At 56.0% G+C, this 11,423-nt stretch overlaps 3 protein-coding genes across 7 annotated transcripts; all 3 read left to right on the forward strand.

Annotated features, from left to right (window-relative positions):
• Nucleotides 1–1,830: 1,830 nt before the first annotated feature.
• C1QA (complement C1q A chain) lies at nt 1,831–4,096 on the forward strand. 2 transcript variants are annotated; one of them, XM_074892775.1, is made up of 3 exons: nt 1,831–1,952; nt 2,728–2,896; nt 3,041–4,096. In XM_074892775.1, the coding sequence occupies exons 2-3, from the start codon at nt 2,734–2,736 to the stop codon at nt 3,607–3,609; spliced, it is 732 nt and encodes a 243-aa protein (XP_074748876.1). In that variant the 5' UTR covers nt 1,831–1,952; nt 2,728–2,733; the 3' UTR covers nt 3,610–4,096. The 2 variants fall into 2 exon arrangements, with proteins under 2 accessions (XP_074748876.1, XP_074748877.1); XM_074892776.1 differs by lacking the exon at nt 1,831–1,952 and adding an exon at nt 2,058–2,171.
• A 1,168-nt stretch (nt 4,097–5,264) lies between these two features.
• Nucleotides 5,265–7,436, forward strand: C1QC (complement C1q C chain). The gene is made up of 3 exons (XM_074892731.1): nt 5,265–5,368; nt 6,008–6,197; nt 6,434–7,436. Exons 2-3 carry the CDS (start codon nt 6,017–6,019, stop codon nt 6,988–6,990), a joined length of 738 nt encoding a protein of 245 aa, XP_074748832.1. The 5' UTR covers nt 5,265–5,368; nt 6,008–6,016; the 3' UTR covers nt 6,991–7,436.
• A 988-nt stretch (nt 7,437–8,424) lies between these two features.
• Nucleotides 8,425–11,099, forward strand: C1QB (complement C1q B chain). Of its 4 annotated transcripts, none has more exons than XM_074892756.1 (3): nt 8,425–8,595; nt 9,847–10,006; nt 10,374–11,099. In XM_074892756.1, exons 1-3 carry the CDS (start codon nt 8,425–8,427, stop codon nt 10,946–10,948), a joined length of 906 nt encoding a protein of 301 aa, XP_074748857.1. In that variant the 3' UTR covers nt 10,949–11,099. The 4 variants fall into 4 exon arrangements, with proteins under 4 accessions (XP_074748857.1, XP_074748858.1, XP_074748859.1 ...); XM_074892757.1 differs by having other exon boundaries at nt 8,546–8,595; nt 9,844–10,006; XM_074892758.1 differs by having other exon boundaries at nt 8,556–8,656.
• Nucleotides 11,100–11,423: the final 324 nt, after the last annotated feature.

An 11,423-nucleotide genomic window follows, 5' to 3' on the forward strand; every position in this document is an offset into this window, starting at 1 on the left:
CTGGAGCTGCCGACATTCCAGCCTCGGATCAAGAGGAGGAGGAGGAGATGCTCAGAGGATGGGAGAGGAAGGCTTGGCTTGAACACAGCACGCTGAAAGCCAAAGCACCGCTCAGGAGTCTCAAGGACCTGGAGGAGCTGCTGTCTGGACCAACACCAGCTTCCAGGAGATGCTGAAAACCAGTAACCAGCCCCCTGTAACTCAGCATTTAAATAAGGTTAAGAGGACAGTCAGGGACAAAGGACACAGGAGCACTAGGACACAGCCATCGATCAATCCAGGATGAAATGATGGAGTGGTCTCATTTTGGCTGTATGTTAAGAAAGGGCATTAGGGCAGAAATACAATTACTGTCCAGAAACACTGTTTTGTGGAAGGTAAGTCTTTTCAAACTCACCTGTCATCTTTTCTTGACACGATTACAGGTCTGGTTGATAGAGGAACTCTGCTGATAAAATAAAATTGCATTTCTTCTGGGCATCTGATTTATTATGGGGTGACATTTTGATTGAAAATGTGTATTATATTGCATTAAGAGGGCATATATTCAATGAATTAAAGACCAGCTCAGTGACAGATCTCCAAAGGTAATTATTAATGGAGATGCACTGGTGAACGAAGTTTCATCTGGCTGGGGTCTCTGGGCTGATTTTTGGTTTCACACCAGTCATTCCCTTTTTCAGCTGTTTTTTAAACAATGCAACACCTTCCTTGTGACCTCTAGAGGCAGCAGGCAGGGGGAACAGAGGGTTTTCCAGCCCCCCTTTCCAGCACCACACCGCCCCCCCCCCCCCCCCCCCCCCCAATCCCAAGGCCTGCACGCCATCCTTTTTCCTTGAACATCCTCCCCTGAGCTCCAGCTGTTGCTGCATTTGCTTTGGGGACCCAAATGCCACTGTCTCATGAAGGTCAGTGCAGCTGCCACAGGATTGCTGAAAGGAGACTGCAGTGGCTATGTATCAGAAAGCCCCTCCTAGCCACACACTGCGTGCCCCATGGAGTGGCCTGGCTTGTCCCCAGGGTCCCAAGGATGTTCACCTGCTGGGGTCACTGGGGCACGTCCCATCCCTCTGCTCCCTGCTGCAGTGGAGCTTGGACACTGGTGGCATTTTGGGGCTCTTTTGTGGCAGAGCTGAATGCACATCCCTGGGCACCATCCCTGGGCTCGGTGGTGTGAGGCATTGGCTTTTACATTTTGCAGGTCTGGGTTTTGCTCCTGGGGTTGAACAGATCTGGTTAGTGCAAGGCACAGCCACTCAAAGGCAACTGGGAGCAACCTAGGTGCCAGAGACCCCCATCTTCTCCCACTTTATTACAGAGACACGGTCCCCAAACCACTGAAGTGAGGTCATTGGGAAGGACATGTCTCATCAAGGATGCTGGAGGCCCTGCTGAGCCACACAGGCACTGACAATCCCTTTTCCAGAGCTCTGCTCCATCAGGGTGTGGTGCCAAGGTGGCCATCTGGAGGGGTCAGCCCCAAGCAGCCACGATGACAAGGCTGGGTACTGGTGACCACCACGCTCTGCCCATCACCCAGACCAGGAGCTACCCCTGGGCCTCACCAAGCATCCCTTGGATAGCCATGCCACCTACTGCTCACGTCACCTGTCGCCTCCTTCACCACAAAGCTGTGGCATGCCTTTGGGCACCTCCACCTTTCTGTTGCCTTATGCCCTGTCACCACTAGTCCCTGCTGCGGGTCCTGCATTTTTGCTGACCAAGCTGTTCCCTGACGGGAAACAGCTAGGGTCGAGCACAGAAAGGGGAACAAGTTTCTCTCTTGTGCAGAGAAAGTGAAACTTGGCAATTCTCTTTCCCAACCGGGCAAACCACTGTGCGTGCAAGTAGATCCCCCCCACCCTGCTCCTCTTCCCCCCTGCTCCTAGGGAAGGGCTTCCAACAAACAGAACTGCTGCTCAGACTGGTCTGTCTTCAGCCCCAGCAAGGAGGTAAGTCACCCCAAATAGCTGGGGACACATGCTTCCTCTGCCACCACCCTGTCCCCCTCCTTTCTTCACTTCCTCACTCCGCAGGGGTTTAAAGCAGGAAAAGGGGGAGAAGGTGTTGCAGGGAGGCAGGGGCTGCAGGAATCTGTCCTTGCTCCACGTGGTTGTCAATATCACTGGGCTCTGCAGGCTTGTCCCAGGCTGAGTACCTCAGGTTTTGGGGTAGGTCTCTGTGCTCTGGACATCCGTCCTCTCTCCCAGCTCTGTGTGTTGGAGATCCCTTTTGCCTGTTTACCCCCTTCCTGTTTATCCCTCCTCTGTCATGTCTCTTTGCATCCCTTCCTCATCTGTGCTCTCTTTCATACATGACCACTGCCCTGTACATCAGTGCTTGCTCCCCCAACATTGGAAGCAGCATCCTCTGCACGCATCTGATGTGTGAACACCCATCACCAGGACATGCACCAAAGGGTTTATGTTGTTCTCCCCATCCTGGGCTTTCCAATTCCACAGCCCTGTCATAGGCACGTGTCAGAGATTTTCAGTAACATCAGTGATTTCATATCACACAAGGAAACAGCCTCAAAAAATCCTTCCATGAAGTTATTTTCACCACTGCATGTGGTATCCAGCTATCTGTATCGGACAACACACGGGTGGCATGGTAGCTCTGTGCATGCATCTGATGAGAGCACTTGCATGTCTGTGTCCATGGTGCAGCTGTGTGCTTGCTGTTTGTTTGTCTCCATCCCCAATGCTCCCACCCCTGTGCTTGCAGGGAGGCATGATGAAACTCAAGCTTTGGTTGGTGACCAGCACCCTCGCAGCAGTGTTGGGCATGGCCCTGCTGCAGGACGTGTGTCGGGCACCAGATGGCAAGGACGGCTTCCCGGGAATCCCTGGCCTAGATGGGAGGCCAGGGCAGAAGGGTGACATGGGAGAGCCAGGTAAGAGGGAGCCTGGGGATGTGTGGTGTGGGTGGCCTGGGATCCTCAAGCCTCCTCTTGGTAGGAGGAGCGTCATGGGCTGTGGGAGCAGCTCAGGAGATGTCAGATGTGCATGAACTACTCCTTCTCACCACCTGTCCCCAGGGAAATCAACACAGAGGACGGGCATCCGGGGACTCAAAGGGGATGCAGGTGAACCAGGGCTTCCTGGCATCCCAGGGAACCGGGGCTACCACGGCCTGCATGGTCTCCCTGGGCCCGTAGGGCAGCCGGGGCCGAAGGGGAACAAGGGGAAAGTTGGCAATATCCTGGAGCAGCCGCGTCCTGCCTTCTCTGCCTCACGGAAGTCCCCACCGTCTATGGGCAGGACAGTGGTGTTCGACAACATCATCACCAACCAGGAGAACTCCTACAGTCCTGAGACTGGGGAGTTCACCTGCCGCGTCCCCGGGCTCTACTACTTTGCCTACCAGGTGGTCTCCAGCGGGGACCTCTGCCTGAGCATCACCAAGAACCGGGAGCACGTGGTCAGCTTCTGCGATTACAACAGCCGTGACATCCTGCAGGTGAACTCGGGCAGCAGTGTGCTCAGCCTAGTTGTGGGTGACCAGGTCTCCATCAGCACTGACCATGTCAGGGGCAGCAAGATTTACAGCGGCTCTGAGGCAGACAGCGTCTTCAGCGGCTTCATGCTGTTCCCGCAGACGGGCTGATGGACCCACAGTCCGGACCTGCTTAGCACCAGAGCATTGCGGTGTGTGTGCCTGCATGCGTTTTCCCCCTGTGAGTGCGTGGGATGGTTTAGTACCACAGCAAAAAGGGGATAGCCCCAGATTGAGCCACCAGATGGGTCCTGTGCTTCCACCAGTGTCACAAAGTGGCCAGGCTGTGGGTCACCACTGCAGCAGTGAGACCCCTGCTAGCAGTTACCTCCGTGCGGAGCCTGCCTGCTCCATCCTGGAGGCATAGGACTCCTGGCCCCAGCAGTCCTTTCTGCTCCTGGGTGCTCAGACCCCACACTGGAGGGGCCCAGTTGTCACTGGAGCCATTCACCAGCTGTGGCTCTTTGCTCCTGAGTGGGCAGTCACTGCATGCCACTGCTTCTGCTACACTAACCATTGCAAATACCTTTCTGGTGCCGGGCCCCTACTGCCTCTCACATCCTCCCCATCAGTATAAATAAAACCTGTTTCCACGACAGCTGCTTGGGTTTTCTTTCTTATTCGTGCATCTTCCCCAAACCACCAATGTCCTGGGCCCCTGTCCAAGCTGCCCAGGGAGAGAAGCAATCCCAGCTTGCCCCTAGCCAAGCTCAGACCCCAACTGCAAAGGCAGAAGGACAGGAGGGAACTGAGTGAACAAACAGAGCTGGCACTTACAGGGAGGAACGGGAAATCTCTGGGACTAGCCTATGTGTGTCCTTTCTCTCATGACTCCACGCTAGCTGTCCTCTACAAGGGTAAATACAGGCAGCAGACCACCCACCCGCATGGTCCTCTGTTAGTACCCAAACTCTCCCAGGAAGAGGAAAGGCAGCTGTGGTCCTCCAGCCTTTCCGCAAGGAGGGACAGGGATATCAGGGTGACTGATGGGGTTGTGGGTGATGGTGGTGGAGTTATGAGGCTATGCTCTTCTCTCTTTGGCTTGGAGTGAGACTAATGGGCAGTATAGCAGGCTGGGCAGGTGTCAGGCAGCGAAAAAACATCAGGGAAGCCACGCAGATGTCATACCCTGGGACTGCTACTCGGAGGAGCTGCTACACACATGCTGGGCAGTCAAATGTCTCCATTCCTGGAGCAATGAGGAAGAGGCCAGGTCAGCTGCGAAGGGCAACACCCTGAACCAGGGTTGCTGGGGGCCCTGCAAATCCGGCACCCAGCAGAGCTGGATGAGCACAGGGCAAGGTGCAGAGAGGCCAGCCAGCCTGCAGGTCAGAAACCCTCAAGGAGAAACATCCTTCAGTCCCATTGCCTAGGGGTGTAGTATTTCCCTTCAGAGCCAGGCAATGACCTTGCACCAGCCCTCTGTTGCACAGGCTCTGTGGAGCTGTCCTGAGGCCCTGCTCCATGTCTGCTCACTGCCCTTCTCCTCCTAAATGAGTTAAGGATGGGTGAAAGGGAGGCGATTTGTGGAGCGTTAGTCTCCATGGTGGTTGGAGGGTTTGTGGCACATCTCTTGGCAGAGGCTCATCCCACCTCTGTCCTTGAGTTGCTGCGGTGACATGAGTGCAGATCTCACTGGACAGCCAGGAAAGTGCTTGCTCAGAGGAAACAATCAGGCAGGAGGATGTGAAACTCAGCTGGGGGCCAACTGGGTGTTCTGAGCCCCCAAGAGCCCTTTCTTAACTCTGCAACTTCCTCCAGGAGAGTGTCACGAAGAGTCACCCACACTGTGCTGTGCCAGCAGGCAGTGCCCACAGCAGCCAGAGGGCTCAACAGAGCAGGATCCCGTACTCTGCTCCCCCCATCAGAGGTAAGAGGTGCTGCAGGGTCCATCTCTTTGGGGTGGGCTGTGTGGAGACGGGGGGTCCAGCACAGTGCTGGGCTATGTGAGAGGAGGAGAAGGAGACAGAGGCAATGCCAGGCTGCACACATGTCATGGCGGGGGGATGCACGCTTGCCCTTGCTGGGGGAAAACGCAGTCCCCTGGGCCAGGCACTGTCCTGGGAGATCCCCAGATGACTGGCAGAGCCAGGAAAGTCAGGCTGCTGCTGGAAGGGGGGTGAGATCTTCTGGATCCAGGGAGCTCCAGCCTCAGTGCTGCGTGGTGTAACAGTCTGTGGTGGCATATTCATCTGCGGGGGATTCAGGACACTGGACTGGGAGAGCTTTGGGCTTGGCCACAAGATCTCATGGCTCCATCCAGACTGAAAGTCCAACCACCCTTGTGCCATCAGGGGCTGCCCTGGGGTTGAGCTCAGGGTCCATTTCCACATATCTGCTTCCCCACCACCTGGAAATTGGTATGGGGGGGGCACTGAGGGCCCAGACATTGCAGCCAGGTGCTCCTGGTGCAGTCTCGTAGCACAGTACCTCCTTTGCCCCATAGCCTGGAAGCCACCCTCCTGTGCCCCCTCACCCTAAGCACTTTCTTTTCCTTTCCATGCTCCAGAGCACCAAAATGGGCCAGAGCTTCTGGGAGCAGCTCGGTCTGGGCCTCACCCTCCTACTCCTGAATTTAGAGTCTGCTGTGACTGGAGATGCCCCTCACAGCTGCTATGGGGCTCCAGGCCTGCCTGGCATGCCAGGTGTGCCAGGCAAGGATGGCCGGGATGGTCTGAAGGGAGCGAAAGGCGAGCCAGGTGAGTGAGCAAGGAGGAGAACAACGAAAGCTGTTGGAGAGGGGGCCACTGAGTCCTCTGTGGCCAGTCTGCCTTGGTTTTCAGGCAGTGGAGAGCATCCTCTGTGGACAGGGAAGGAGGAGAGTAGGCTGGAGAGAGGCAACCACCCTCTCCTGCCCCAGGGAAGGGGCTGGTGGAACATCTCCCCACATCCTCCCATTGACACTGTTTCCCTTTCACTCTCCACTGCTCCACAGGCATCCCAGCCACTCCTGCAACACAAGGGCCCAAGGGCATGAAAGGGGAACCAGGCATCCCTGGCTTGCCAGGCAAGACTGGCCCCATTGGTCCCCCTGGTCCCCCTGGAGACACTGGGACAATGGGCATGGCTGGAGAGCCAGGTATACCAGGCAGCTACAAGCAGAAGCACCAGTCAGCATTTTCAGTGATGAGACAGACCAGTGAGCACCCCCTGAAGAACGTCCCCGTGGTGTTCAACCACGTCATCACCAACACCAACCATGATTACAACACTGCCACGGGCAAGTTCACTTGCAAGATCCCTGGCCTTTATTACTTTGTCTTCCACACCTCACAGACAGCCAACCTCTGCGTCAGTCTGTACAAGGACGACACCAAAATGGCCAGCTTCTGTGACCACAAGACTAACACCATGCAGGTGAGCTCTGGTGGGGTCCTCCTCCGCCTGGGTGCTGGGAATGAGGTTTGGCTGGCGGTGAATGACTACAACGGCATGGTGGGCGTCGGCAACTCTGACAGCATCTTCTCGGGGTTCCTGCTCTTCCCGGACTAGAGGACCACCAGAGCCCACCCTAGCACGCTGACCTCTTCACCCTGCCCTGAAAACACTGCTGCTCACCGCCAGTCTGTTGCTGATGCCTCAGGTTTCTCTGCCGGGTGGGAAGCCCCTGCAAGGGGGTCAACCCCAGCTGCCAGACACAACCCCCTGGCCTGGGAACCAAGCGCAGGCAGCCGTTGAACAGAGGGGACAGGCACATCTGGATGCATCTTCACCCAGAGTGCCAAGCCCCCAGCATCCTGCTGGCACTGCCATATGCATTCACCCTGCTAACCCCACATTACCTTCTGCTGCTGGAGCCAGAGATCTCTCTGCATCTTTCCCCTTCCCACCTGTGTCACACAAGGGACAGCCAAGTGTCCTGGAACAGGCTTGCCGCAGCACCTTTGCCATAATCTGCCTGTGGAAAGGGTCAATAAAAATGTCCCTAGTGTGCCTGGCCTAGCGTGTTTTTTCCTCCATGACTTGCCTTTCTGCAGGTGGAGCCCATGTGTGGCCAGATGGATGTGCTGTGCACGTGTGCATGTGTGTGTGTGCACAACATCTGGACATCTGCATGGCATCAGAACATCCCTGAGCCCTCGCTGGCCCAGTCGTGCTTAATATCAGTGGGCATCACACACCACTCACAACCCTCTCTGACTGCAGGAAGGGGACAGTTCCTGTGTCCATGCACAGAACCCCCACCTAAGAGGGGACTAAGACTCCTCCAAGCATGGGCCTTGATACTCCCCCTCCCCTCCAAGTAGATGCGATTCAGTTGCAGAGGGCCACAGGCCACGCAGCAAGTCTTATAGCAATGCATCCGATGGCTGGGACATCTCCAGAGTCCCAGCCTCACCAGGGACAGGACAGGGGAAGCACTGGCTTCCCTGAGCCAGACCAAGCTGACTCATGGCTGTGGAAGTTACAGAGCCCACCAGAACCCAATGGAGATTCCTCCTGGTGTCACAAATTGTACAGCGGAAAAGGAGGTCATCTCCCGCAAACATCCTGTGCTTTCCTTCCACAAAGCATCAGCAGAAAACAGGACTGGAAATGCTTTTACTGCAGGGTGAAATCACTTCCCATCTGCAACATTTAGGAGAGTCTGGGGGACAGATTCAAGGTGATGGAACCTGACACCCTGTAGCATCCTCTGGGCCTGCCAGTACCTCACAGCTGAGCTGGGCATGTGCAGAGAAGCCTGAGGGAAGCTAGCTAAGCGCATGCGCATTTCTGCCGTCCTAAGAGGTTACCCCAAACTCGTCTGAAGCTCACGGCAGTGTTCCCCATAGCAAGCACACCTGAGCAGGTCCCAGGGAACCTGCAGGGCAGAGCAGACATCCCTCTTCTCCCCAGGGCCAGAGCTGTATGCCTAGGGGGACCCGGGGTGTTGTTTGGGGACAGCATGTTCTGCTGAGCTGATGGACAGCATTCATGGCGGATATGAAAGTACCACTGAAGAAAGGGTGGGAGCTAAAGATAAAAAAGGGATGTGGCCCAGATCCTTTCACAATAACCCTTGTAGCAAACTTCTGCTTTATCTCGTGGTCATTTCCAGGCAGGACGTTGGTGTATCCCGCTCCATCTCCCCATCCGTGCAGTGAGAAGCTCAAGGTAAGAGCAAGACGTCGGCAAGGCTGAGCCCCAGCTCCCCACTGCAGATAGGAGCACACAGGTAACCAGGCAGCACCAGGGTGACAGTCAGCCTCTGCATCACTGACATTTTGCTGTGGCTTGGGGCAGAAGAGAAAGGAGGCTTCTAGGCTGGGAGTGGTGGAGAAGCCTGATGGGACCCTGACATCTCCTGCTTTGCCTGAGGAAAGGGGGAGAGGGAGTAAGGAGATGGCAAAGGCCAAGAGGGGTGATCAGGGACTGAGCATCAGTCTGAAAGGTGCCCTGGGGGTGATCTCCTGCCCTGAGATGCTCCTGTTGTCTGCCTGGACTTGGGTTGGGAGCCAGCAGATCAGTCCTTATACCTGTCACATCCAAATTGGAGCTGCTGTGGGCTAGAGGATCCAAGTCACTGACCTCTTTTCCTGCTGACACCAGAGTTTCAGTGCTGGGAAAGTCCACCTGAGGCCAGAGAGTGTGGCTGGGGTGATGTGATATCCAGATACAGCCCCCAGATGCCCAGTGCTTATCACACATGCACCTGTTGCAGGAGCTGGGGGAAGGAGCTGAGCTGTGGGATGCAGGGAGGGCAGAAGGAAGGTGGGACCCCAGGGACTGGAAGCCTAGATGATTGTCCCCAGATACAGCAATGCTGCTGGGATGAAGCAGGCATGTGGCAGTGCACAATGGGAATCCACAGGGTTTAGGAGGGCAGGTTTGGGGGTTACGTTGCCATCTGCAAAGACTAAAGCTGTCCCTCAGATACGCTGGTAGAAAGCAAGAGCTATCCCCTTGCAGATGATGAAACTGCTCTCGCCTGGGGAAGGATTTTACCCTGCAGGTGTGGTCCTAAGATGGGATGGAGCATTTCTCCTCTGAGGGAGTAGCAGGGACTCAGAGCAGTAGGGACCTGCAGCACATGCCCATGGCAGCAGCATGGTCAGGCTGGACATCAGACTTCTGGGACAGGTTAACCTGTCCCCAGATATTCATTTGGCTGAAGCTCTGGGCACTTGTAAACTGGTAATTTAAGAGTGAGAAGAGACTGACAAGCCTTCCCATGCCCAAAGGGGCTGGTCCCTCCAAGGCTATATCAGGAAAGCGGATTTGGCTCTGCAGCAGGATGTTTTCTCTCCCTGATGGTATTGCCCAAATATGCTTCTAGTCATTGTCCTCCAGAGCAGCACAGAGTGCCTTCTCCATCTCTCCCACTGCCCAAGACAAGCCTCTCAACATCCTTCTGTGTTCCAGCAGATGCAGACTGTGTGGGCAATGTTGATCTGCCTGGCTGGAGGGCAGCTTGCAAGTGCCACACTCTGCAAGACCTATGGCACCATCCCAGGCATCCCAGGGTCACCAGGACAGCCTGGCAGCAATGGCAGAGATGGGGAGAATGGCCTAAAGGGTGAACAAGGTAAGTAGGAAGCTGCAAGTGGGGAAAACGTTGTCTTGTGAATGCCAAGGACACAAGAAGGACCAGGAAAAGGCAAGGCCAGACACATGGTCCTAGGAACGTAATCCATTTTCCTCTAGTCCCTCTGGGGCGTTACCAGGTGGGGGTGATGCTCAGGGACAGAAGGGGCTGGACAGGCTGGAGCACCCTGAGGAACCTGGGGAGGAAGGTTGCACAAGAGCAAGGGGTGTCACATCTGCCAGGTGGGCAGGGGTTTCCATTAACCCACACCCCAGCACAGGTACCTGCTCTTTCCTTCCCAGTGCCCCCTCTGCAGACCCGTGGGGGCTCAGCTGCAACTATGATGACTCTTCCTCCTGCTTTCTAGGTCCCCCTGGCCGGGTGGAGCATGAAGGAGACAGGGGGGAGAAGGGAGACCCAGGATTGCCAGGGCACCCTGGGAAGATCGGCCCCAGTGGCCCACCAGGTTCAAAGGGATTACCAGGTCCCATGGGACCCCCTGGCCCTCAGGGGGACTCTGGTGACTACCAGGCCACCCTCAAGTCCGCCTTCTCTGCTGCCAGGACCATTAGCTCCTACCCACGCCGGGAGGTGCCCATCCGCTTCGACCGCATCATCACCAATGAGAAGGGCCACTACGAGAACCGGTATGGCCGCTTCACCTGCCGGGTCCCGGGCATCTACTACTTCACTTACCACGTCACCTCCAGGGGCAACCTGTGCCTCAATGTGAAAAAGGGCCGGGGTGGCAGCAGGGGTGACAAGGTGGTGACCTTCTGTGACTACGTGCACAGCAGCTACCAGGTCACCACGGGTGGCGTGGTCCTCAAGATGGCAGTGAATGAGTCTGTCTGGCTGGAGCCAACGGAGAAGAACTCCCTGGTGGGGATTGAAGGGTCCGACAGCATCTTCTCTGGCTTCCTCATCTTCCCCGAGGTTTAGCCTGCTGAATGGGTCCCTCTTGCAGCCCTTCTCCTGTTGCTGGTTGGTCCCCGCAGGGCTGAAGACTCCCCTGGAAATGACTTTTTGCTCCAGATTTGGTGCCCTAAGCACGCTGCTGCTGGTCTTGCACATTAAATGACAGCTCATTGTGCTGCTGGTTTCTTCCTGCCTTGGATTTGCCTCCTTACCCCCTCATAATGCTCAGAGAACCAGGGCATTGCCTTCCGCACCCCTGGGTGCAGCCTCGGCTCATTAGCATCTCATTACTGCTGAGCAGAGCCAGACAATTCATGCAGTTCCTGCTGAGTATCTCCTTCCAGAGCCACCCAGAGAAAGTCCCAGCCCAGGGTTAGGAGAACACAGAGAGGAAGCCTGGTCTCTAGCAGGGGGTGGGACACACAACATAGTGGGAATATTGAGGCCACTGGGTACTGGTGGTAGATGGGGAGACGCTGGAGATGGTGCTGTACTGGAT

The sequence above is a fragment of the Strix uralensis genome, chromosome 23 (genome assembly GCF_047716275.1).
Source record: "Strix uralensis isolate ZFMK-TIS-50842 chromosome 23, bStrUra1, whole genome shotgun sequence".
NCBI classification, from domain to species: domain Eukaryota; kingdom Metazoa; phylum Chordata; class Aves; order Strigiformes; family Strigidae; genus Strix; species Strix uralensis.

Coding starts and splice junctions, on each gene's coding strand:
- C1QA (XM_074892775.1), top strand. CDS start 2,734: ATGATGAAACTCAAGCTTTGGTTGGTGACCAGCACCCTCGCAGCAGTG. Junction 2,897..3,040: donor GGGTGACATGGGAGAGCCAG/GTAAGAGGGAGC, acceptor ACCTGTCCCCAG/GGAAATCAACACAGAGGACG.
- C1QC (XM_074892731.1), top strand. CDS start 6,017: ATGGGCCAGAGCTTCTGGGAGCAGCTCGGTCTGGGCCTCACCCTCCTA. Junction 6,198..6,433: donor GGGAGCGAAAGGCGAGCCAG/GTGAGTGAGCAA, acceptor ACTGCTCCACAG/GCATCCCAGCCACTCCTGCA.
- C1QB (XM_074892756.1), top strand. CDS start 8,425: ATGAAAGTACCACTGAAGAAAGGGTGGGAGCTAAAGATAAAAAAGGGA. Junction 8,596..9,846: donor CGTGCAGTGAGAAGCTCAAG/GTAAGAGCAAGA, acceptor GTGTTCCAGCAG/ATGCAGACTGTGTGGGCAAT. Junction 10,007..10,373: donor TGGCCTAAAGGGTGAACAAG/GTAAGTAGGAAG, acceptor CCTGCTTTCTAG/GTCCCCCTGGCCGGGTGGAG.